Here is a 26,677-nt window from a genome sequence, read left to right as displayed (position 1 = left end):
AGTACCGCGTCACTGCTTGTGAAGCTTCCCCCTGCAGGTGGGGACTGGGAGCTTGAACCCAGGTCCCTAAGCATGGTCACATGAGTGCCCGAGGGGGTGCACTACCATCCAGGCCCTCCATTACAGCCTTAAAACTCAAGATGGAGGAGTTGGGCTGTAGCACAGCGGGTTAAGCGCACGTGGCGCCAAGCGCAAGGACCAGCAGAAGGATCCCAGTTCGAGCCCCCAGCTCCCCACCTGCAGGGGAGTCGCTTCACAAGTGGTGAAGCAGGTCTGCAGGTGTCTGTCTTTCTGTCCCCCTCTCTGTCTTCCCCTCCTCTCTCCATTTCTCTCTGTCCTATCTAACAACAACGACGGCAATAACTACAACAACAATAAACAAGGGCAACAAAAGGGAAAAAAAATAAAAAATTAAAAAAAAAACTCATGCTGGAGAGACTGTGTCTGCTGACGTGGAAAGATACCGCTAAGTGAAACAGCAATATCTGTCCACTACTAAAATTTTTTTTTAAAAAGGCTGATTAGGAGTCGGGCAGTAGCGCAGCGGGCTAAGCGCAGGTGGCGCAAAGCACAAGGACCGGCGTAAGGATCCCGGTTCGAACCCCGGCTCCCCACCTGCAGGGGAGTCGCTTCCCAGGCGGTGAAGCAGGTCTGCAGGTGACTGTCTTTCTGTCCCCCTCTCTGTCTTCCCCTCCTCTCTCCATTTCTCTCTGTCCTATCCGATAACAACGACATCAATAACAACCATAATAATAACCACAACAATAGTAAAACAACCAGGGTAACAAAAGGGAAAAAATGGCCTCCAGGAGCAGTGGATTCCTCCGACCCCCGGCAATAAACCTGGAGACAAAAAAAATAAAGGTTGACTGATTAATGAAAGTGAGAACCAGAGCACCCTGGGGATCAACTTGCAACCTCACGCAAGTCCAATATGCTATCCACTGCACCATCTCCTAGGTGAGCCGTAATTCCATAATTTGATTACTATTATTCAATTATTTTAACTCATCTCTGGCTCATAGTGGTAGCACAGATTAAACCTGGGACCTCAGAGCCTCAGGCTTGAGAGTCTTTTTGCATAACCATTAAGCTATGGCCCCAGGCCACAACTACATTTAATTTTTTAAATTTATTTCTTTATTGGGGAATTAATGTTTTACATTCAACAGTAAATACGATAGTTTGTACATGCATAACATTCTCCAGTTTCCCATTTAACAATACAACCCCCACTATGCCATTTATCACCCTTCATGGACCTGTATTCTCCCCACCCAGCCACCCCAGAGTCTTTTACTTTGGTGCAATACGCCAATTCCATTTCAGGTTCTACTTGTGTTTTCTTTTCTGATCTTGTTTTTCAACTTCTGCCTGAGAGTGAGATCATCCCATATTCATCCTTCTGTTTCTGACTTATTTCACTCAACATGATTTTTTTCAAGGTCCATCCCAGATTGGCTGAAAACGGTGAAGTCACCATTTTTTACAGCTGAGTAGTATTCCATTGTGTATCTAGACCACAACTTGCTCAGCCACTCATCTGTTGTTGGACACCTGGGTTGCTTCCAGGTTTTGGCTATTACAAATTGTGCTGCCAAGAACATATGTGTACACAGATCTTTTTGGATGGATGTGTTGGGTTCCTTAGGATATATCCCCAGGAGAGGAATTGCAGGGTCATAGGGTAGGTCCATTTCTAGCCTTCTGAGAGTTCTCCAGACTGTTCTCCACAGAGGTTGGACCAATTTGCATTTCCACCAGAAGTGCAGGAGGGTTCCTTTGACCCCACAGCCTCTCCAGCATTTACCTTTTCTGATGTATGACATTCTCACAGGAGTGAAGTGGTATCTCATTGTTGTCTTTATTTGCATTTCTCTGACAATCAGAGACTTGGAGCATTTTTTCATGTGTTTCTCGGCCTTTTGGATCTCTTCTGTGGTGAATATTCTGTCCATCTACAAATTTAATGCTATCCCCATCAAGATCCCAAGCACATTTTTTAGGAGAATAGAAAAAATGCTACAAATGTTTATCTGGAACCAGAAAAGACCTAGAATTGCCAAAACAATCTTGAGAAAAAAGAACAGAACCGGAGGCATCACACTCCCAGATCTCAAATTGTATTATAGGGCCATTGCCATCAAAAATGCTTGGTACTGGAACATGAACAGACACACTGACCAGTGGAATAGAACTGAGAGCCCAGAAGTGAGGCCCCACACCTATGGACATCTAATCTTTGACAAAGGGGCCCAGACTATTACATGGGGAAAGCAGAGTCTCTTCAACAAATGGTGTTGGAAACAATGGGTTGAAACATGCAGAAGAATGAAACTGAACCACTGTATTTCACCAAACACAAAAGTAAATTCCAAGTGGATCAAGGACTTGGATGTTAGACCACAAACTATCAGATACTTAGAGGAAAATATTGGCAGAACTCTTTTCCGCATAAATTTTAAAGACATTTTCAATGAAACGAATCCAATTACAAGGAAGACTAAGGCAAGTATAAACCTATGGGACTACATCAAATTAAAAAGCTTCTTCACAGCAAAAGAAACCACTACCCAAACCAAGAGACCCCTCACAGAATGGGAGAAGATCTTTACATGCCATACATCAGACAAGAGTTTAATAACCAACATATATAAAGAGCCTGCCAGACTCAACAACAAGAAAACAAATAACCCCATCCAAAACTGGGGGGAGGGGAGTTGGGCGGTAGCGCAGTGGGTTAAGCGCACGTGGCGCCAAGCTCAAGGACCAGCGTAAGGATCCTAGTTTGAGCCCCTGGCTCCCCACCTGCAGGGGAGTCACTTCACAGGCGGTGAAGCAGGTCTGCAGGTATCCATCTTGCTCTCCCTCTCTCTGTCTTCCCCTCCTCTCTCTATTTCTCTCTGTCCTATCCAATGATGACAACAATAATAATAACTACAACAATAAAACAAGGGCAACCAAAGGGAATAAATAAATATTAAAAAAAAAAAACTGGGGGGAGGACTTGGACAGAATACATTTAATTTTTTAAGGTAGGATTTTGTCACCTGCCTTTCTTTAAACACACACATATGCACGCAAGGGGGGAAGGGTTGGAGGGGGGATTAATAGAGGAGAGGGAAGAGGGAGATAGAGAGGGAGTGAGAAAGAGAAACACCTGTAGCCCTGTGTCACTGCCAGTGAAGCTTCTCACCAGCAGGTGGGTGCCAAGGGCTTGAACCTGGGTCCTTGCACATAGTGACATATCCTATTTTTTAATGAAAGTATATTTTATGTATTTTCTTTTTTTTCTTTTTTCTTTTTTAAATATTTTATTTTATTTATTTATTCCCTTTTGTTGCCCTTGTTGTTTTATTGTTGTAGTTATTATTGTTGTTGCTGTTGTTGGACAGGACAGAGAGAAATGGAGAGAGGAGGGGAAGACAGAGAGGGGGAGAGAAAGACAGACACCTGCAGACCTGCTTCACTGCCTGTGAAGCGACTCCCCTGCAGGTGGGGAGCCAGGGGCTCGAACCGGGATCCTTATGCCAGTCCTTGTGCTTTGCGCCACCTGCGCTTAACCCGCTGCGCCACCGCCTGATTCCCTATTTTATGTATTTTCCATAAGGGGAACATTAAGTCCTTGTAGGTACGTGTGCCCATTTGTTCATTTGAACTCTGGGTGAGAGAATTTATATTTTCTAATTGTAATGTGATAATATTTATTACTAATATTTTTTATAATTTATTTTCCCTTTTGTTGCCCTTATTGTTTATCAATGTTATTATTATTGTTGTTATTGCTGTCGTTGTTGTTGGGTAGGAGAGAGAAATGGAGAGAGGAGGGGAAGACAGAGAGGGGGAGAGAAAGACACCTGCAGACCTGCTTCACCGCCTGTGAAGCGACTCCCCTACAGGTGGGGTTCCAGGGGCTCAAACCAGGATCCTTATGCTGGTTCTTGCACTTCGCACCACGTGTGCTTAACTCGCTGCGCTACCGCCCGACTCCCTGTTACTAATATTTTTTTATATTTATTTCTATTTATTCCCTTTTATTGCCCTTTTTTTTTTGTAGTTGTAGTTGTTGTTGTTATTGATGTTGTTGTTCGATCGGACAGAGAGAAATGGAGAGAGGAGGGGAAGGTATTACTAATATTTGTAAAGGCTTTCTCTGTGTGCAAGTGCTCTTGTCAGCTGACCCTGCTGCTCTCGTGATGAGGGTATGATGAGCCAGGTCAAACCATTCTGTTACGACAAGGATTTGCTGTGCAGAAACCATCCCAGGTCCAGCCTACAGATAAGCACCAGCGGCTGCAGTGGTCTAAGCGCTGTCACACAGGGAAGGGGCACGTCTTGAGACAACCCTCACAGTGCAGGCTCAGCACTGCCACATTCCCTGTGTGGCTCTGTGCCACTTTAAAACCTCTCTTAAGTCAGCTTCTCAGCTCTGGCGTTTGGTGGTGTGGGGCACTGAACCTGGGACTCTGAAGCCTCAGGCATGAGAATCTCCTTGCATAACCATTATGCTGTCTAGCCCCACCCTAAGCCAGCTTCTTCAGCCAGGAAACGGCAGGACTCCTCGAACCCGCTTTGACAGATTCAGCTGCGTTGCCGTGAGCTGCAAACTTGAGAGACGTGAGAGACGCAGGAGGTGGCAGGTAGTGGAGCTTTGAGCTTCCAAGCATGAGGTCCCAGGTTCCCTCCCCGTGGTGAAGCGACTTTAGGAAAGGAGTGGGTGAGGTCTTAGGGTCCCCACCGGCCATCAGGGACCAGCTGATTTGTGGGGGGCCTGGCGATCAGTGCTGCAGAGGGAACCTCACCCTGGGGGCAGCGCTGCTGAGAAATGCTGGTTCAAGACTCAGCTTCTTTGTGAGTTGGAACAAACTTTCTTTTTTTTTTTTTTTTCTCTTGCCTTCAGGGTTATTGCTGGGGCTAGGTACCTATACTACGAATCCACTGCTCCTGTGGCCACTTTCTCTCTCTCTCTCTCTCTCTTTTTTTTTTTTTTCTTTTTTTTTCTTTTTGGATAGGACAGAGAGAACTTGAGAGGGGAGGGGAAGACAGAGAAGGACAGAGAAAGATAGACACCTGCAGACCTGCTTCGCCGCTTGTGAAGCGACCGCCCTGCCTTGATCACCCCATTTTAAACACAAAGGAGGCTTAGAGGCCAGGCGGTGGCGCACCTGGTTAAGTGTTCACATTAGTGTCAAGGAGGCTTAGAGAGAGGGGGTGAAAGCTTGCCCAAGGGCACCCAGCTGCTAAGCTGAGCCAGTCAGGCCTTTGGAAGCCTGGGCTTTCATTTCCTTCTCTCTCTCTCTTTAATTTATTTATTTATTATATTTTTATTTATTTATGAGAAGGATAGGAGGAGAGAAAGAACCAGATTATCACTCTGGCACATGTGCTGCCAGGGACTGAACCCAAGACTCCATGCTTGAGAGTTCAACACTCTGTCCACTATACTACCTCCCGGACCACTATTTATTTTTTATTTTATTTTTTAAAATATTTATTTATTTATTTTCCCTTTTTGTTACCCTTATTGTTTTTCATTGTTGTTGTAGTTGTTATTGATGTCATCGTTGTTGGATAGGACAGAGAGAAATGGAGAGAGGAGGGGAAGACAGAGAGGGGGAGAGAAAGACAAACACCTGCAGACCTGCTTCACCGCCTGTGAAGCGACTCCCCTGCAGGTGGGGAGCCGGGGATTTGAACCGGGATCCTTATGCTGGTCCTTGCACTTTGTGCCACGTGCGCTTAACCTGCTGTACTACCACCCGACTCCCTTAATTAATTAATTTTTTTAAACCAGAGCACTGTTCAGCTCTGGCTTATGGTGGTGAACCTGGGACTCTGAAGCCTCAGGCATGAGAGTTTGTTTGCATAACCATTATGCTATCTACCCTCTGCCCTATTTTTTTTTTTTATTATTTTTATTTATTTCTTGGAGAGAGGCAGTCAGAAATTGAGAGGCAGAGGGAGACAGAGATGAGAGAGACACCTGCAGCACTGCTTCACCACTTGTGAAGCTTGCCCCCAGCAAGTGGGGGCTTGAACCTGGGTCCTTGCGCACTGTAACACGTGCACTCAAGCAGGTGCGCCACCACCCGGCCCCATTTCCCTCCTCTCTTCTGCTCTGTCCCGGGAAGGTTCTCAGAAGCCATCAGGTTCCAGGCTCCTCCTCGGCTTTTCTGACTCCCAGCCAAGTCCTTCAACCTGCCCTTCTCTCTCCCAGGCCCAGAGCTGGTTTCTGGGGTCCCTTCTGGCCAGAGTGAGCTCCGGGCTTTGAAGCAGCCGGGGGCCTGGGACGAGCAGCCCTGGCGGGTCACAGGTGTAGTTCTGGCCTGTCTGAGCCGGTACTGGAAGATCCATGGTGCTGTGCTGCCCGGCAGAGCCGTGGGCACGTCACACATGAGGGGTGTAGATAGGGGTTTAAAGTACATGCACTTACTGGAGTTGCTTCCTCTCATTATAAAGAGAATGCACAACATTTACAGAAAGTAAGGAAAAGGCAAAGGCAGTACAGGGAGAAGACAAGAGCCGTGCTTGGACGCACTATTTTCACTGACGCCGCTCATGCCTGTTTCTACATCACCACATTTTCTACCTGTGTTTCTGTTGAGGACCTTTTCCTCATTCCTTATTTTCAGAAGCTGACAGGGACGAGCAACAGACAGACAGGGGAGAGACACCTCAGTACTGCTCCACCCTCCAGAGCACTTCCCCTGAGTGCTATCCTAGGTGTTCCCATGTGATATTGGGCCTTGACCCCGTGTCCCATCTATGGTAAAGTGTATGGTCTGCCAGGTAAACAATCTAAATGTTCTTTTATAATCTGATTTTTTTTTAAAAAAAATTTATCAGGGGGAAGATAGAGAGGAGAGAGACAGAGAGACACCTGCAGCCCTGCTTCACCACTCATGATGCTTGCCCCCCAGCCCCGGCAAGTGGGGACCGGGGCTCGAACCTGGGTCCTTGGCTCACCGTAGTGCGTGCGCTCAGCCAGGTGCGCCACCACCCAGCCCCTCTAATCTGATTGTCAGCAGCTGCACAGTATTCCCTTGAGTGGGTCAGCAGAGCTCTAAGCCAGTCCCCTGTAGTTGAGCATTTAGGAGTCTCTGGTTTCCTCGCTGCTGTAAATACCCTTGTGTGTTTCTGCACTTCCTTGACTGTCTCCTTAGGATCAGTTTCTGGAACAGAATTACAAAGTGTAAAGATGTGTCAATCACCTTCCCACCCAGAAAAAGAAGGCACAGTCAAAAAGGGGAATCATTCAAGCAAGGTCTATTTATAGAGCAGTGAATTTTCACAGGTAGAGCAAGGTCTAGGGAGCCACAGAGGGGTGCTGGGGGCCGCAGGGGCTCCCCACACAGACAAGGACAGGGGATGTAAGCTGTTCCTGAGTCTAGAGTAGCAGTCCAACCGAGAGCAGACACCCAACAGGGAAGCGGCCAGGAGAGGACCTCACCCTCCCTGCTCCTCTCCCCTCCCCAGCCTCCAGGGACCCCGTCGCTTCATTCTTCCTCCCCCTGCTACCACAGTGACTGCTGATGTCATTTACTGGGAAGAAGGCAGAGGAGGAAGGGTAGCTGGTGGGTCCCCAGGGGGGTGGGACATGTCTGACACAGAGGGCTTCTCTCCCCGGCTGGGGCCAGACTTTTCCAAATGGGCTTCCAGACAGATTGTCTCACTTCATTCTATTCAGTCTGTGTTCTGAACCATTCCCACCACTGAACTTTGTCAATTTGAGATGCAAAATGATCACAGCCTTTCATCACTAGTCACCTTGGATTTACATAGGTATACGTGCACACCAGTCCATTCTGTGCGTCCAGACAATCTGCCTGGCCCTGCCACCTTCCTTTCTCCCACTCTGTCACTTAGCCCAACTGTTACCTCCCTGTACGGCAGGCGCAGAGTTACTGCACTGGTGTGCTGGAATGGTGTCCCAGGTCACCATGGGAAGGGCCAGGGCAGGGAGCAGTGTCCTCCTCTCCAGAGTGGCAGGGACCGTGCCCTTAAGCCAGCAAGGCCCCTTCTCCTGTCCCATCAGCTCGGGTGCTTGTCCCTGTCGCAGCCGCCTGTGGACAGGTACTCAGCCTCCAGCACCTTCAAGGCCAAGTCTCCAAGAGACTATCACAGCTTGGGCAGGTCGCTGCTGTCCAGGTGCCAAGCAGGTGGGGTGGGCTGTGGTCCAGCGAGTTTTGCTAATTCATCCTCCTGGAGGGGCCATCCGCGAGTGTGTCAGCAGAGGCCCTGGGCTCCAGCTAGCTGTCCTGCTCTGGAGGACAAGAGCCGACAGTGAGGGGTGCAGCCACTCTGCTCCTTTAACTCCCAGCTGGGGCTTCTCTGGGGAAGGTGGGCCCCACCTCGTGGAGGCTGCTGCTCGGCGCAGAGGAGCCCAGGGGCGTGCAGAGTGCCAGCCTGCTTAGAAATGCACCCTGAGGGGGTCGGGCAGTAGCGCGGTGGGTTAAGCGCACATGGCGCCAAGCACAAGGACCAGTGTAAGGATCCAGGTTTGAGCCCCCGGCTCCCCACCTGCGGGGGCATCGCTTCACAAGTGGTGAAGCAGGTCTGCAGGTGTCTGTCTTTCTCTCCCTCTCTCTGTCTTCCCCTCCTCTCTCCATTTCTCTCTGTCCCACCCAGCAACAATGACATCAATAACAACAACAATAATAACTACTACAACAGTAAAACAACAAGGGCAACAAAAGGAAACAAAAAAACAAGAGTGTTGGACTTGCCATGTCTGTGGCTCCTGGCTCAGCCCCGGGCATCAGTGTGTAGTGGAGTAGTGTGCTCTGGCCTGTCTCTCCTCTCTGCTTCGTATAAAACCCTCATATGTAAAATAAATGAATAAATCTTAACCAAAAATGGGGTTAGGGTCAGGCAGTGACACAGCCAGTAGAATGCACACACCATCATACAAGAGGACTCAAGTTCAAGCCCCCGGTCCCCATCTGCAGAGGGGAAGCTTCATGAGTGGTGAAGCAGTGCTGCAGGTGTCTCTTTTCTTCTCTATTTCTCTCTGCCCAATCAAATAAAAACAAAAGGAGCAGGAGCAGGGGGGGGAGGAAAGGGAGTAGGAGGAGACGGGGAAGGGGAAGAGAGGAGGGCAGGAGAGGAAGAAGAGGGGGAGGTAGGGGAAGAGAAGGAGACCGCCACAGGGAGCAGCGGTTTGCTGTGCAGACCCCAGGCCCCCACTGGCAGGAGGAGAGCTTTACAGGTGGTAAAGCAGGGCTGCAAGTGTCTCTCTGTCTCTCACCCTCCCTCCCCACCTCCCTCTACCTCTCAATTTCTGGCTCAGTGGCAGAGCACAGGGTCGAAATCCAACCTCGCTCCACAGAGGCCAGAGTGATGCTCTGGTTCCCTCATTAATAAAGAAGCAAATCCCTTTTGAAAGACTGGTGTGGGACGACTGGCCCAGCCGCCAGGCTGCCCGAGACTGAGTCACGTGAGTGCAGAAGACGAGTTTGCGGAACAGCAGTGCCTGTCGGGGAGGCAAGGGCCACCTGGGCCAGTAGACCTGGCCTTGATGGGCAGGGGACAGCGCGTGGCACAAGCCTGGGGAGAGGACAGCCGGGGGAGGGGCTGTGACATGGGCAAGGAAGCGAGGTCTGGCGCTCTGCCTGGGCCCGGCACTCAGCTGGCGGCCAGCGCGCTCTACCTGCAGTGGGTCCCAGGTCCAGACTGGAGCCGTTCAGCTCGTCCTCCTCTTCCCAGAAGTACTGCGGTGGCTGCAGGATGCGGGACTCCTCGCTGTCTTCGCTGGGGAAGCCTGAGCCAGGGGCCCCCAGGCCGGCACCCAGCCCCATGGCCTCACTGGGCTCCTCTGAGTCCAGGGGCTCTAGGCTGGTGGGTAGCAAGAGGTCCAGCAGGGAGGTGGAGGTGAGGCCCTCGGGGCTGGACTCCTCTGAGCCTGTCGCACAGCTCCCCAACGGTGCACCTGCAGAGAGAACTGTGTGTGAGGAGACGACAGGTGGGAGGCAGGGGTGGGGGGGGGGGCAGTTCTGGAGGAGACACTCCTGACACCCAGGTGCTGTGACAGGATTCTGAGAGGCTGATCTTATTTCAAAAGAAAGATTTTTCCCCCTTCTTTTTTATTGGACGGGACAGAGAGAAATTGAGGGGAGAGGGAAAGAGACAGAGACTTGCTTCACCACTCATGAAGTGTCCTCCCTGAAGGTGGGGAATGAGGACTCAAACCTGGGTCCCTGCTCATGGCGAATGACATTGATGACTGAAGCCAAAAGTTCACCAGGCGAAGTGACCACCTTACCATATGAAAGGCCCTGTGTTCAAGTTCATGGCCAGCATCAGGGCGACGTTCCACGTGTGGTGGAGTGGTACTGTGGTGTCTCTCCTCTTGGTTCTCCTCACCTCCACCTCTCCCTCTCCCTCTCCCTCTCTCTCTCTCTCTCAGAAAAATCTGGCCCTGCAAGGCCACTCAGCCATGGTACTATGAATGTACAAGACCCTGGGTTTCTTTTCTGCGATAAAATAAATGTCAGGCTGCCAGGGAGGAGGCTCTGTGACAGAAAACAGGGCTTGGATGGGTAAAGTTCAAGTGTGAACCCTGGCAATGCGTGTGACAGACAGATGCTCTGCTTCGTTCTCTACGTCTGTCTGTCTGTCTGTCTCACACGCTCTCTCTGTGTTTCTCTCTAATTAGTAGACAGATATCATTAAAAAAAAAAAAAAAAAAGGTCAAAAGGCTTAGCGTCCCAGTAGCAGAAGACGGATGAGCAGGAGAGAGCAAGGAGTCAGCGCTTAACCCCCACCGGTATCTGCCTCTCAGACGCGCCGTGAGGACCATTCTTCACACCTGTGCTAGGTGCTGAGGCACTAACCAGCAAAAGGGAAACTCTTTTTGTTTTCTTCATTTTATTTGCTAGGGCAGATAGGAATTGAGAGGGGAGGGGGAGATAGTGAGGGAGAGAGAAAGAAAGATACCTGCAGCCTGGCTTCACCACTAGTGAAGTGTCCCCATTGCAGGTGGGAAGTGAGGGGCTCGAACCCGGATCTTTGTGAATGGTAATATATGCACTTAACCAGGTGCGCTACCACGTGGTGTGTCCTCCCCCACCCCCTCTCTCAGACCACGGGACTAGAATGCCTGAGGGCCCAGAGGGTCCAGGTTCAATTCTCGGCACCATCCTAAGTCAGAGCTGAGAAGTTCTCTGGTCTGGTATCTCTCTCTCATATAAAAATAAATAACTTTGTAAAAAGAAAGAAAGAAAAGCCCCAACAAAATTAAAGACATTTATTTTAGCCTTTCTTTCACTAAAGACAGGAACATAGACCTGCTCAGCTGTCTTCTGGTGGTGCTGGGGGGTCCTGGGAGCTCAGAGCCTCATATAGAAAAGTCTGTTTGCAAAACCAGTACACATCTTCCCAGCCCAGAACCCCTGCCCTTCAGAAACCTGGCTCCATGGTCCCTAGACTTTTATTATAGGCTAAATTTTTTCCAAACCCTACAATAAGCATGTGATTTGGGTTTCAGTCAGACTGCATCCTGAGCACAGTCTTTCTCTCTATATATAATTGAATAGACAGAGAGAAATTGAGAGGGGTGGGGGGGAGCAAGGGAGGGAGAAAGAGAGAGAGACCTGCAGCCCTGCTTCACCACTCATGACGCTTTCCCCTTGCAGGTGGGGACCAGGGACTTGAACCTAGATCCTTGTGCACTGTAATGTGTGCGCAGGTGCACCACCAGCTGGCCCCTCTGAGCACAGTTTTTCAAAATCCCCACATGAAAGGCTGAGTGGTGCTGCACCTGGTAGAGCACACACACTATCTTGAATAAGGAGCCAGGTTCAAGCCCTCAGTCCCACCTGCAGGAGAAACTGTACAAGTGGTGAAGCAGGGCTGCAGGTGTCTCTGTCTCTCTCCCTCTCTGTCACCACTACCCTTCTCAATTTCAATTTCTCTGTCCTAATTAATAGTAAACACACACACACACACACACACACACCAGGAAGTGGTGCAGTAGATAAACCATTAGATTCTGAAGCATGAGATCCCCAGTTTGACTCCTGGATTCATATGTACCTGAGTGATGCTCTGGTTCTTTATCTCCTGCCCCTCACAAATAAGTAAATAAATAAATAAATATTAAGGGGGAATAAAACTGTGGCATCACAGGTCAAACTCATCCAGAGCTGGTGATGATAATTTGGGGTGGAATCCTGTGCCCTGCTTTGATTCATTAAAACAAAGAAACAAAAAACAGGGCGAGGAGATAGCTCAACTTGCTAGACCACAGGACTTGCATGTCTGAGGGCCCAGGTTCAATCCTCAGCACCATCGTAGCTGAGAAGTGCTCTGGTCTGCTGTCTCTCTCTCTCGCTCATATAAAAATAAGTAACTTTGTAAACGAAAGAGAGAAAGAAGGAAGGAAGAAAGACCCAACAAAATCAAAGACAGTTATTTTAGCCTTTCTTGCACTAAAGACAGGAACACAGACATGCTTTGTCAGCTTCACAACTTGATTACTAATTCCACAGAGACACCTAACTGCTGTGTCTTCTAGAAACCTGCTAAAGTCCTCTGGAACTCAGTCCCCTCCTCTGAGGGAGGAGGGCAGTGGGTAAAACAGCCTCCACATCCTCTCCCCAGACCAACATCTCCTGGTGCAGGAAAAGGGACTCCTGTCTGTCCTGCCCCTGTGGGGCTGGGAGCGCTTTCAGGGAGCTGAGTGCTGACACTGCAGCAGGCTTCGTGGGGCTCTAGGAGTTCCAGCTTCACCACCGTCAGAGGAAGCAGCTGGCCGAAGGCTTGGCGCACACCTGCTCAGCATCCAGCCACAGAGGGGAGTGAGAGCAAGTCAGAGGGGCCCCAGACACAAGCATCTCAGGTTCTTGGGTGGGAGAGTGGGAACAGGTGAGATTGGGTCTGTGTCCCACACCAGTTGAGATCACAGGATAAGCGATGGGGGTTGGGGAAGAGACCTAATGAAGTCAAAGTATGCAGAGTGCGCAAAGTGTACAGCTCACACACTAGTGCACACACTTGACCGCATGGGTTCGAGCCCTGGAACCACAAGGGTTGCACTGGGGAAGCTCTATGCACATTGAAGTGATGCTGTAATTCCTCTTCATCTCTCCTTTCCTCCTCCTCCTTCTCTCTCTTGCTCTCTCTAATAAAAATTTGGGCTGGGGAGGCAGCTCAGGTGTATCCAGAATACAAGGCCCTGGGCCCACTTCCTGGAGTCACGTAAGGAAATGAAAATGTTTGCTCAACAATTTGTTTGGCTTCGTATGTTAACTCTCTTTTCAGCGACCAGGTTCCAGATGCCATCAGGATGCCGGCCAGGCTTCCCTGGACTGAAGACCCCACCAATGCGTCCTGGAGCTCAGCTTCCCCAGAGCCCCACCCTACTAGGGAAAGAGAGAGGCAGACTGGGAGTATGGACTGACCAGTCAACGCCCATGTTCAGCGGGGAAGCCATTACAGAAGCCAGACCTTCCACCTTCTGCAACCCACAATGACCCTGGGTCCATGCTCCCAGAGGGATAGAGAATGGGAAAGCTATCAGGGGAGGGGATGGGATATGGAGATTGGGTGGTGGGAATTGTGTGGGGTTGTACCCCTCCTATCCTATGGTTTTGTTAATTTATCCTTTCTTAAATAAAAAAATAAATAAGATAAAATAAATAATTAATTAAATTAAAAATTAAATGTAATAAGAGGAAAGAACGTTACTCTTTCCATTAAGGTTCATCACATGTAAATAAAATAGTAAATGAAAAAAAAAAAAAAAAAGGAAATGAAAATGTACAGCACAGGGTAACAGGCCTGGAAGGCCCACAAGGGAGAGAGAACTCTGCCTGGAAAGCAGGCAGGGGGTGCCTGGGCCTCTGATGTCCCCTCAGTGCACCTGGCCCCACAGGGGGATGCTCCACGCAGGGGAGTGACAAAGAGGAGACTGTGAAGCGCCCTGCCAGACAAAGTGAGCTGCATTTTTGTCGTCTGAAGAGAGTACTGCAGGGCGGTGACAGGCAGTGTCTTCAAAGACACAGAAATGAAAGGTTGGGGGAAGAAATCAGGGGCCCGGCATGTGGTTTCAGACACAAAAGTGGGACTGAGGGGCTGGCGGCAGAGCCTCAAAGAGTTTCACCAGAGCTGCCGCCGCCTGTGGTCACCTCCACCCACCGGCCTCTACTCCTGCCTCCCGTGAAGAGGCTTCTAGAAGCTTCTGAGCTGCACCACGCTGCTCCGTGACAGTCTGCTTTCTCTGGGGCCTTGCCACATCTCTGAAACATAATAGGGTTCTGCTAGTGTTTGAATGGACGAATAAATAAATAAATGAAGAGCTGCAGCAGGAGGAGAGCTTCTACAGATGAAATGATCCAGGCCTCCAGAGACTTGGCGGGCTCGCTAGTTAATAGCGGAGCAGCAATTAGCTGGTGGCTTCCACCAAAAGGTTTGTCGGCCCTGCGGGGACCTTCCCAGGCCAGCCACGCTCCCTCCAAAGAAGGCGAAGGCGGGGAGGAAGGGGCCATCCTAACTCTCCTGCATGTTTCCTGGGTGACACTTAAGGAGTGAGGGGGAGGGCAGCCAGAGTCCAAGACACTTTCCTCCAGGGCCTGCTCAGGGTCCCAAAGGCTGCCAGGCTGCTGCTCCTCCTTGCAGAAAGACCTCTAGCCAGGAACATGCCTCCTGCTGCCTTCACTATCAAGACTCCTCCTTATTTGTGTCTCTGTGTAAGCTCTATGTTTGGAAATATGTTTACAGTTCTTTTCTCTTTGGTTCTCTCTTTTTTTTTTAAGAATTTATTTATTTATTCATGAGAAAGATAGGAGGACAGAAAGAACCAGACATCACTCTGGCACATGTGGTGCCGGGGATCGAACTCAGGACCTCATGGTTGAGGATCCAGTGCTTTATCCACTGCGCCACCTCCCGGACCACTCTCTTTTGTTCTTTCTTTCATTCTTTCTTCTAGTTGTTGTTGGAGTTTTTTTTTTTTTTTTTTTGCTGGACACTATGCCTGTACCATTTCATCTCTCCTGGCTGGCTTTAAAAAAATGTTCTTTCAAGATAGGGAGTGAGAGACAGAGGAGGACAACACAGCACCGCTCCTCTACTGGTGAAGCTCCCCCACTGTAGCTGTTCCCTCATAGGCACTGGGGGCTTGAACCTGGATCCGAGCACGTGTGAAGTGTGCGCTCCCGTTTAATAGTTTCTTTCTAAATTTAGAAGTTAATCAGGGGAAACTGAGGAGATAGGATAATGGTTATGCAAAAAAGCCTTTCATGCTTGAGGCACCAAAGGTCCCAGGTTCAATCCCCAGCACCATCATAAGCCAGAGCTGAGCAGTGCTCTAGTTTAAAAGAAGAAAAAAAAAAACAACATAGGAAACTGAGAGACAGCTCACCCAGCAGAGTGCATACTTTAATTATGTATGAGGTCCTGGGCTCAAGTCCCAGCATGCCATGGGAGAACCATGGATGACACCGAGGAAAGCGCCATGAGTGGTACAGTGGCGCTATAGCGTCTCTCCCAAAAAGAATAAGAAACAGAATATCGGACCGGGAGGTCACTCAGTATTAGCATGCATCAAGTATTAAGGCCCCGGGTTCATTACCCAGCGTTACATTAAAAAATATACATATGGGGGTCGGGCGGTGGCACAGTGGGTTAAGCGCATGTGGCGCAAAGCGCAGGGACCGGCGTAAGGATCCCGGTTCGAGCCTCTGGCTCCCCACCTGCAGGGGGGTCGCTTCCCAGGTGGTGAAGCAGGTCTGCAGGTGTCTGTCTTTCTCTCTCTTTGTTCTTCAATTATTCTGATGTATTTGGCAGAAACAGCCAGAAACAGAGAGGGAGAGACAGACACCTGCAGCCCTGCTTCACCACTTGTGAAGTTTTCCTCCTGCAGGTGGGGACCACGGGTTTGAACCTGGGACCTTGTGCACTCAACCAGGTGCGCCGCCACCCGGCCTCAGTTCCATTTTCTTAAAGTTATTTCTCCCTATAAAGATTGCTTTATCCTTACATAGACCTTATATTTACAAAAAGGCTTTGGCGATGGCTAATTATCCGGCTAAGTACGAGAGGTTACTTACTTCCAAACTCACCCACCAGAACAGGAGCTGAGAGCTGATCACTGCGAACAACCACTCTCTGACTTGGTGACTGGTCAGAGGCACAGACCCACTGGACCCCAACGCACCACCCTACTCTGCTGCGGCTATGTCCCTTGCTCTCCTGGCACCTGGCATTCTCTGCTGCTTCGTCACATGCCTCAGAGGTGCCCCAGAGGGCGGGGGAAAGAAGGTGCTTGGAAGGACAGAGAGACTGGCCTCAGGGAAGTGAAAGGCGGACCCAGGCTCTGCACAAGAGGCTGGTGAAGCAGGGCCATGGGTGCGTGAGCCCTGCAATCTGCTCTTCCCATTCACCAGGCTCAGCCACGCCCCCAGCCGGCCCCTAAGCAGCGGCTCTGACTCCCTAAATCCCCACCAGAAGGGAGGGAGGCTCGCAGAGCATCTGTTACACAGCCCCCACACCCGTGTTAGCTACAACACAGCCTGTCTGGCACTCCAGCGCCCCCCTCACACACACACAAATACACTCACACACTTAACGTACCGCTGAGGAGGGATGCTAGGGTGTCCACACAAAGGTGTGCTGGGGACGGACACACGGCTAGACAGGGGCACCCATGTGGGTACTGCCTAGGTCACGAGTCCTGCAGGGGGAGGGAAGGGAAGGGGGAGGGAGGGGAGAGAGGGGGCAGGCTGGTGACAGTAATCCCCAGTTAGTCACCTACGGGCAAAAGCGGCAAACAGCTGGGGCTGTCACACAAAGAAATAGCATGCGGCCTGGTCTCATTGTGGCGGCTCACTTCCTTCCAAGGTGTGCACAGGAGGGAGGAAGGAGGGAGGGCTATCTTTTCTGCCCGCAACTCTTAGGACTCCTCAGACCCTGACTGGACAGTAGGGGGACCCTCGGAGCCTTCTGAGGGGATGCACAGGACAAGGAGAGACCCCTCTGCCCCCCTGATAGTGCCTCCTGGGATTCTGTCACGATGGCACATCAAGCAAAGCCCATCCCCTCCCCTGGGATGGAGCCCCTTCTTCTGCCTCCTCTGACCCACCCTGTCCCTCTCTGACCCACCCTTGCAGACAGCCCTTGTCCTGTCATTCCTCCCCCCATCTCTGTGTTGGTGGCCTATCTCATGCTGTCACATCTGCTGCCCCCAGCCCCCTGGCTCCTAAATCCTCAGGCTTTTCTTTTTTTTAGAGGGAAGGGGGCGAGGGGGGGACCAGGGCGGTTGCCTGGCTGCTCTTTCTTTCTCTCCTGCTGACACATCTTTTGCACCTGCTCCTTCCTCCTACACACCCTCACATCCCAATGCCATGAGAGCTGCCCCAGCAGCACTGGCCCCTGTCCACATCCCTATGCAAGAGCCACCAGCACTGTCTGCTGCCGCTAGGACCTCGGGGTGGCGATCACACTTCTCTTTCATGTGTGGCAGCGCCTCATAAAGTTGCTGGGCCCAGGTCGGACACGCCTTGCTAATGACACCCCTCCCCACCCCCAGGCCTGCAACATCGCCACCGGGTCAACACCCTGCCACTGTCAGCCCAGGACCGAGAAGCTCAGGGAGTGGCCCCGGGGAAGCCGCCTCTCCACGGCTGGGTGGGAAGCTAGCAGGAGGGGTGTGTGGAAACCCCCCCAGGATCGGCTTCAGAGGTGCTCCAATGAAAAGATTCCTGTGCCCCCAGGATCCGATGCAGGGGCGCCTCTTGTGCGGAGCCCGCCAGGATCCGCTGCCAGAGCACCCCTGGTGCGGAGCCACCTTCGCTGTGGATGCAGGAGAGCCCCCAGACCTGAGTGAGGTTGCAGAGCCCCCCAGGATAAGGTGCAGGCGCGCCCCCGGAGAGGAGCCCCCAGGATAGCGTGCAGGCGCGCCCCCGGTGAGGAGCCCCCCCCAGGCTGGAGTGCAGGCGCGCCCCCGGTGAGGAGCCCCCCCAGGCTGGAGTGCAGGCGCGCCCCCGGAGAGGAGCCCCCCAGGCTGGAGTGCAGGCGCGCCCCCGGAGAGGAGCCCCCCAGGCTGGAGTGCAGGCGCGCCCCCGGAGAGGAGCCCCCAGGCTGGAGTGCAGGCGCGCCCCCGGAGAGGAGCCCCCCAGGCTGGAGTGCAGGCGCGCCCCCGGAGAGGAGCCCCCCCCAGGCTGGAGTGCAGGCGCGCCCCCGGAGAGGAGCCCCACCCCAGGCTGGAGTGCAGGCGCGCCCCCGGAGAGGAGCCCCCAGGCTGGAGTGCAGGCGCGCCCCCGGAGAGGAGCCCCCCCCAGGCTGGAGTGCAGGCGCGCCCCCGGAGAGGAGCCCCCCCCAGGCTGGAGTGCAGGCGCGCCCCCGGAGAGGAGCCCCCCCAGGCTGGAGTGCAGGCGCGCCCCCGGAGAGGAGCCCCCCAGGCTGGAGTGCAGGCGCGCCCCCGGAGAGGAGCCCCCCCAGGCTGGAGTGCAGGCGCGCCCCCGGAGAGGAGCCCCCCAGGCTGGAGTGCAGGCGCGCCCCCGGAGAGGAGCCCCCAGGCGGGAGTGCAGGCGCGCCCCCGGAGAGGAGCCCCCCAGGCTGGAGTGCAGGCGCGCCCCCGGAGAGGAGCCCCCCCCAGGCTGGAGTGCAGGCGCGCCCCCGGAGAGGAGCCCCCCCAGGCTGGAGTGCAGGCGCGCCCCCGGAGAGGAGCCCCCCCAGGCTGGAGTGCAGGCGCGCCCCCGTGCACAGCCCCCTGCGCCGAGGCAGGGGCGCCTCCCGCTCGTAGCCCCCAGCACCGAGCCTCCGGGGCGCATGCAGGCCGCCAGGACCGGCCGCCGCAGGAGCCGGAGCCGGAGCCGGAGCCGGAGCCGGAGCCCGAGCAGCAGCAGCGCGCAGCCCGCAGAGCCGCTCGCACGAGGCCCGGCCCCACGCCCCCCGCCGCAGCCCCGCGCCCCCTTTGTTGGCGCCGGTGGGGAGCTGTCCAGCACCGCGGCCCCGCCGGCCCGCGCACTCACCCCCGGCCAGCAGCAGCAGCAGCAGCAGCAGCAGCAGCGCGGCCGGCCGGGCGGCCCAGAGCAGGCGGCCCATGGTGCAGCCGTCGCTGCCCGCAGCCGCAGCGGCGCGGGGCTCCGGCCGGCGTCTGGGGCCGCGCGGGTGGCGGCGGCGCGCGCCCTCCTCCCATTGGCCCGCGCGGCCGTCACTCAGCCCCGGACCCGCCCAGCCGCGTGCCGCGGGCGCGCCCCCGCGAAAGCAAGGCGGGAGCGCGGCCGGCCGGCCCTCTGCCCCCGCCCACCGGCCAATCAGCGCCTCGGAGGCTTCGGGGGCGGGGCCACAGTGCCTGAGCCCGGCCTCGCACCTCGTGCCCTGGCTGCGCCACCTGGAGGGACGCGGTCTCAGCAAGCGACAGAGGAGTGGGCACTCCCCATGCGGCCCCTACTCAAGAGAGCCGGCAGAGAGGACAGACGTGCAGCCATGCCCACAGTGAGGCGGGAAGTGCCGTGAACAGGACATCAAATAGGATCTAGGAAGAGTGGGGTTGGGAAAGGCCCCTCTTGGCCACTGTGCTGTGCTAAGGTCCTGGGGCCAGACTTAGAGCCCGGGAGATCTGCACACATCTCCAGTCAGTTTTCAGACCTCCAGCAAAGCTGTTCTCACCTCAACGTTCCCTGTCCTCATTAGTTTCATGATAGCTTTAGATTACTAAGACTCTTTCTGTGTTTAATGTTTATTGGTTAATGCGAGATAGACAACCAGAGCATCACTCAGACATAGGAGGGGTTGGGGTTAAAAGGCAGGACCTCATGCTTGCAAGTCCAGTGCTTTGCCGCTGCACCACCTCCCTGGCAGAAAGGTAGAACTTAACTATTTCTAAGTGCTTAAACCCTTTGGTCAACTAGACTTTTTTTTTTTTTTTTGCCTCCAGGGTTATCGCTGGGGCTATGTGCCTGCACTACGAATCCACTGCTCCTGGCAGCCTTTTTTTTTTTTTTTTTTTTCCATTTTCTTGGATAGGGCAGAGAAAAATTGAGAGAGGAGAGGGAGATAAAGAGGTAGAGAGAAAGACACCAGCACACCTGCTTCACCGTTTGTAAAGTGTCCTCGCTGCAGGTGGGGAGCCGGAGACTCGAATCGAGATCCTTCTGCGGGACCCTTGAACTTAGTACAGAGTGAGCTTCACCAGGTGTGCCACCATCCGGCCCCCAACTCTAGTCATTTTGCAAATGAGTTGATAGTGAACCAAATGGGTATAAGCCCTGTCCTCAGAAAGCAGCAGACAGACCCGAAGAGAAGCAACACAACACACGTAGGATGGAATAGACTTGCAGTGGTGGGGTGGTCAATTAAGATGAATAATAGAAGCGTCTGCGGAGATGGCTCGGCCGGTAGTGCTGGACTTTGGTGCCAAAGGTTCCTGATGGGATACTTGGTTTGGGCCGCAGCGCCACGTGTACGGGGGGGGGGGGGCTCTCCTGTTTTCTCTCTGTGGATAAAGAAGCTGCCCCCAGCAGTGAAACCATGCATGCAGGAGCCCCCAGTGATGCAGTGAGGGAAATAAGCAGAAGGGTATTTGTATCAGTGGGGGAGTATTCAGCTGCAGAAGAGAGAATGAAGTTGGGGCTTCGTCTGTAGAAGATTCATTCCTGTCTCTGACAGGACAGGGTGGTGACACACCTGGTTGAGCACACAGGTTATAATGCACGAGGACCCAGGTTCAAGACCCCGGTCCCTACCTGGAAAGGGGAAACTTCACAAGTGGTGGTGCTGCAGGTCTCTCTGTCTCTCTCTCCGTCCCTCTCCCCTCTCCCCTCTCCATTTCTCTGTTTCTATCCAGTAAATAAGTAAAGATAAGTGCAGGGAAGAGAGCATAATGGTTATACAAAGACTCTTATGTCTGAGGTTGGAAATACATATATACACACACATTTCTGCCTGGGAAAATATTTTAGCTGGCAGAGTACAGGGCTTGCATGCCCGAGGTTCCCAGATCAATCCCCTTACACAATACATAGCAGAGTCATGGCCTGACTTCTCTCGTGTGGAAATCTCTTAAGAAATAAAGAACAACAACAATAATAACTACAACAATAAAACAACAAGGGCAACAAAAGGGAATAAATACATAATAAATTTAAAAAAAAGAAATAAAGAAATCCACAGTTCTAAGATCTTCCACAAACATCTAGGCATCTAAAATGGAGAGATGATTACCTCTTCCTATCCAATCCAACTAGCTATTAAGAAGGGTGGCTGGGGTATACTACTCATAGGATTTCAGACTATCTTCAAACTGAAATCACAATATTCTCAGTATAAAAACAAAACGGGGAGTCAGGTGGTAGGGCAGCGGGTTAAGCGCATGTGGCACAAAGCACAAGGACCGGCATAAGGATCCAGGTTCAAGCCCCGGCTCCCCACCTGCAGAGGAGTCGCTTCACAGGCGGTGAAGCAGGTCTGCAGGTGTCTGTCTTTCTCTCCCCCTCTCTGTCTTCCCCTCCTCTCTCCATTTCTCTCTGTCCTATCCAACAATAGTGACATCAGTAACAACAATAACTACAACAACAATAAAAAAACAAGGGCAACAAAAGGGAAAATTTAAAAAAACTTAATTGACTGGTTTATGTAAGGAAAGTGCTATACACACCCAGTAAGCACCCTTCCCTCAAGCAGATGGATAATGCTGGCCATATTTTGCCTTTCTAACACATCATTGGGAATCTGCAAGGATCTCCCCCTCCCCCCTCCCCCAATAAGACCATTTAAGTGTGTGTTAAGCAACTACAGAATACCAAATAAAAAGTTTGGCTAAAACCCAAAAAAAAAAAAAAAGGAAAAAAAAGAGAGAGAGAAAGAAATTCTTTCTTAAAAAGTCATCTAATGGGAACCATAGTGCAATTCAGACTGTGTTCTAAAGAGACTCTTCTGAGGACAATGAGGAAGGACTGGAGGTAGAAAGAGTGAAAGATCAGAACAGTCCCTGTAGCAGGTGGTGATGTGCCATCCCAGGCCCAGCACAATATTTTGACAAGACTCTCTGGAGAGATCTTGTGTTTGTTTTTTTTTCTTCTGATCTTGTTTTTCAACTTTTGAACAATACAACCCCCACTAGGTCCTCTGACATCCTTCTTGGACCTGTATCTCTGGAGAGATCTAATAGGCTGTGGAGTATGACTGAATTGTGTGTTAACTGTTTTTGGTGCTGTTCTCAAATATGCAAGTGCAAATTAGAAGAGTCCTAGTTCATAACATCAACACTGCTGCCACCACCATACCACAAGTAGGCATTGCTGCGCAGTATAAAGCAATTTCGGTCTTAAAAATAAGACGGTGAGGGGCCTGGGCAGTGGTGCAGCAATTAAGCGCACATGGTGCAAAGCGCGAGGACTCGTGTAAGGATCCCTGGTTCAAGCCACCGGCTCCCCACCTGCAGGGGAGTCGCTTCACAGGCGGTGAAGCAGGTCTACAGGTGTCTGTCTTTCTCTCCCCCTCTCTGTCTTCCCCTCCTCTCTCCATTTCTCTCTGTCCTATCCAACAACAACAGCAACTACAACAATAACAATAACAACAATGATAACAAGGGCAACAAAAGGGGAAAAAATGGCCTACAGGAGCAGTGGATTTGTAGTGCAGGCACCGAGTCCCAGCAATAACGCTGGAGGCAAAAAGAAAGACAGTGGCTAGAAAAAGAGAGATAATGGGCCTGTTATTCTGTATTGTTTGAAATTCACCGACATGTCCCAACCTGGCACCACTGAACCAAAGGAGTAAAAAAAGGAACAGAAGTACTACTAAGATTTATTGTCTTTATTTATTTACTGGATAGAGACAGCCAGAAATTGAGAGGGTAGGGGGAGATAGAGAGAAAAAGAACAGAGACACCTGCAGGGGGTTGGGCGGTACCGCAGCGGCTTAAGCGCACGTGGTGCAAAGCGCAAGGACCAGTGTGGGGATCCCTCAAGCCCCTGGCTCCCCACCTGCAGGGGAGTCATCTGCAGGTGTCTGTCTATCTTTTTCTCCTCCTCTCTGTCTTCCCCATCTCTCTCCATTTCTCTCTGTCCTATGCAACGAGAGATATCAACAACAACAACAACCACAACAGGGCTACAACAAGGGCAACAAGGGGGGGGGGGGAGAGTGGCCTCCAGGAGCAGTGGATTCATGGTGCAGGCACCGAGCCCCAGCAAACAAAAAAAAAAAAAAAAAAGACACCTGCAGCCCTGCTTCACCACTTGTGAAGCTTTCCCCCTGCAGGTGGGGACTGGGGGCTTGAACTTGGGTCCTTGTGCATTGTAACATGTGCTCAACGAGGTGCGCCACCACCAGCCCCAAGATTTTTTTAATTATAAGCAAAACTGGGCATATAATTTATAAATCTGATTGACTACTTTTAGGGGAGACACAAATTGTTGCTTTTTTAAAAAAAAATTTTAATCTTTATTTATTTAGAATAGCAACAGAGAGAAATTGTGAGGGGAGGGGGAAATAGTGTGGGGGAGAGACAGAGAGATACCTGCAGACCTGATTCACCACTTGTGAAGCTTTCCCCCTGCAGGTGGGGACCAGGGGCTTGAACTTGGATCCTTGCACACTGTAGTATGTGTGCTTAACCAGGTGTGCCACCGCCTGGCCCCCACGAATTGTTAAAATGTATTCTGGTAGAAGAAAAGCTAATAGGTGGTTCAGGAAGTGGTGAATGGACTTTCAAGCATGAGGGACTGAGTTTGAGCCCCAACAGTTCACATACCAGAGTAATGATCTGGTTCTCTCTCCCCTCCTACCTCTTTCATAAATAAATAAAATCTTAAGGGGGAAAAAAAAAAGCAAAATAGTTAAGTAACAAAGGAGAAGATTCAGACAGTGAAAATCTCCCCTTAAAAAGACTAAGGTCCATTTTTAAGGAGTACACACTATCAAATCTTCAACATATAAACCCTTTCAGAACAGTTAGAAAGTGTCCCAGGGTGGCGCAGCTGATTGAGCGCACATGTAACAATGTGCAAGGACCCAGGTTCAAGTCCCGTTTCAACCTGCAGGGGGAAAGCTTCACAAGTGGTGAAGCAGGGCTGCAGGTGTCTCTGTCTCTCTTCCTCTCTATCCCCCCCTTCCCTCTTGATTTATGGCTGTCTCTATCCAATAAATAAAGATAATTAAAACATTTATTTCTTCCTTTTTTCTTTTTTACCAGAACATTGTTCAGCTCTGGCTTATGGTGGTGCAGGGGATTGAACCTAGGACTTTTGGAGCCTCAGGCATAAGAGTCTCTTTGCATAACCATTATGCTATCTACCCCTGCCCAATTAAAACATTTTTTAAGTGTCCTGGTGCCCAGCCCCATCATGGTGAGTCTTACACTTAATGGCATCAAGTCAATGAATCCAATTACAGTGACCAAGTTTGTCATCTCACCTGAGGGGTTCTGCCACAACTGAACTAAACCTTCTTGAAATCTCTTCTGCTTTCCAGAAATACCCTCCCCTGATTTCCCTGCCACTTTCTGCCCACTCCCAAGGGTCCCCATTGGCTCATCTGGGTACTCATCTCCTCTGAAGGTCTTTCCCCCTGCACAAAATGATGACACCCCAGCTCCATGCTGATGACAGCTGTCATCTGAACCCAACTCATGCGCTAAGCACATAGCAGGCCAGACTCAATCTTACCTGCGATTGTCATGTTCCTCAGATATTTAGAAGGTATTTCAGCACCTGTGTTATCTTAAATGAAGCTCTTGCTTCTTGCACCTAAGCCTTAACCTTTGAGACCAGAGACCTGGCAATTACACAGGTCTTTTTTCCCATCACTAAGCCATGTCTAATTTACTGACAAAATACATCCTAAGTACAGCCCTTCTTCTAAACCTCCTGGGTCCTGAACATTGCCATCAAGTCTGCAGTGGGGGAACAGTCTTATGGAATTAAGCCCTCAAATTGCAGGGTCTGCACTCACTCCAAGTAACATCAGAGTTCAATCTAAGGGGCCAGGCAGTGGCGCACCTGGGTAAGCACACACATTACCATGGGCAAGACCCAGGTTCAGGTTCCTGGGCCCCACCTACAAGGGGAAAGCTTCCTGAGTGGTGAAGCAGAGCTTCAGGAGTCTGTCTCTCTCCCTATCTCCCCCTCCCCTCTCAATTCTCTATCCAATAATAAAGAACATCATCTCTGGCATTATGCTATTCCACTGCAGAATACTGTGCCCAGTATGGTTCCGCAACCCCCATGTCCACTTGGTCGATTCCAAATTATATTCCTCCATGAAGATAATTTCTGGAACCATCTGTTCCACCCCGGTTCCATGGCTGCCAGTTCTTAGCAACATCGCCCCGCCAGATATTCGTCAGGATGCGGCATCATCTAAGTTCATTTCCCATGTCTACGCTCGACCGGACCTGCCAATATATGCGGATATCTTCGCCCACCCTGTCCAACACTTGACATCTCGTCACCCAATCTGGTCCCCTACGCCTACACTGAACTTCTCTGTTCCAGACTCTTGGAAACAGAGTTGGCAGTCAGCTGAGGTAAAGAACAAACACCTCATCACAGACCCCTGCAAGCGTCAACTCGGCTCTGACCTAGCACGTTATGATTGGGCCCTGCTCAATCGCTATCGAACAGGCCATGGCCGGTGCGCCACTATGTTCCATCGCTGGGGGGCCAGAGACGACCCGAACTGCCCCTGCAGCTCCAGACAGACTATGACCCACATAGTCAACGACTGCCACCTCTCCAGATTCAAAGGAGGTCTCGAAACTTGACATCAGGCTCAACCTGACGCTGTTGACTGGCTACGGAAGAAGGGCAAATGGTAGAAGAAGAACAAAAAATAGTTAAGTGGGAAGAGACCTCCAATGTTATAAGTAGAGAACTGGAGAACTGAATGGTGTTTGGGAGACAGAGGGGGAGGCTGAGAGAGGGGAGCCACCACACCTCCATCACCATTTGTGAAGCTTCCCCTGTTGCATGGTGTTCCCATGTGGTTGGTGGCTGGGGGGCTCAAACCTTAATCCTTGTGTATCTACCTCTTAAATAAAAATAGTGGCAGAGAGGGAAGGGGTTCTCTAGGAAGCCCAAGTTCTGACATGAAGGTCAAGTTGAGGGCCAGGAGGTAGTTGGCCTGGCAGAGCACCTTGCTGTGTGAGGCCCTGGGCTCCAGCCCCAGCACCACACGGGAGCATTGCAGCTGGCACTGATGCAGCTCCATGGTGGTGGAGGGCACGTTGTCTCTCTCCTCTCAAAACAATGCGCACATGTCGGCTTTCGGGCGGGGTGATCTCCAGGAGAAAGATACCGGACTGGTTCTTTCTCACTCGCACAAGGGATGACACGAAGTAAAGACACCGGGGAGACCTGCAGCGTGCTCAGATCTCATATCTCCTTTATTAGCAGGTGAGAAAAAGTTTAAATAGAAAACCAAACAAAGGGAATTTTTATTGAAATATGTCAGAGATTACAGGTTTCTTAAAGGTCGGCTTGCCCCTATGGTAGGGGGCTGGTATGACAAGAATTGATGCAGATACATAAAGGTCAAGATGATTAGTCTCCTGATGCAGGCATTTAATTACCCAAAGGCGTTTGAGGGGAGGAAAGGGGTTAACCAGTTAAGGCAAGATAGAAAGAAGATAAGGAAATTAAGGACATCAAAGGGCACTGCTAGGAGTGTGTGATAAGGTGTGCTCTCCTCTGTGAACTCTGAGTAAGTGAACCTTAAAGGAGCGGCCATGTGG

General features: G+C 51.4%; 1 protein-coding gene across 3 annotated transcripts in view; it reads right to left on the bottom strand.

Annotated features, from left to right (window-relative positions):
* The window catches only part of PODXL2 (podocalyxin like 2), a 40,917-nt gene extending 21,823 nt beyond the window's left edge, over window positions 1–19,094 (bottom strand). The window contains exons 1-3 of one of the 3 annotated variants that reach the window (XM_060180278.1): window positions 18,972–19,080; window positions 14,137–14,237; window positions 9,650–9,928 (exon numbers count right to left, since the gene is read on the bottom strand). In XM_060180278.1, coding sequence (XP_060036261.1) covers window positions 9,650–9,797 — 148 coding nt within the window. In that variant the 5' untranslated portion in view covers window positions 9,798–9,928; window positions 14,137–14,237; window positions 18,972–19,080. Of the gene's footprint in view, window positions 1–9,649; window positions 9,929–14,136; window positions 14,238–16,572; window positions 16,592–18,971 lie in introns of those variants that run through there. The other 2 variants (XM_060180277.1, XM_060180279.1) reach the window with 2 other exon arrangements.
* Window positions 19,095–26,677: the final 7,583 nt, after the last annotated feature.

Source organism: Erinaceus europaeus, chromosome 21 (genome assembly GCF_950295315.1).
Source record: "Erinaceus europaeus chromosome 21, mEriEur2.1, whole genome shotgun sequence".
NCBI lineage: Eukaryota > Metazoa > Chordata > Mammalia > Eulipotyphla > Erinaceidae > Erinaceus > Erinaceus europaeus.
This window is presented reverse-complemented; position numbering and strand designations above follow the sequence as displayed.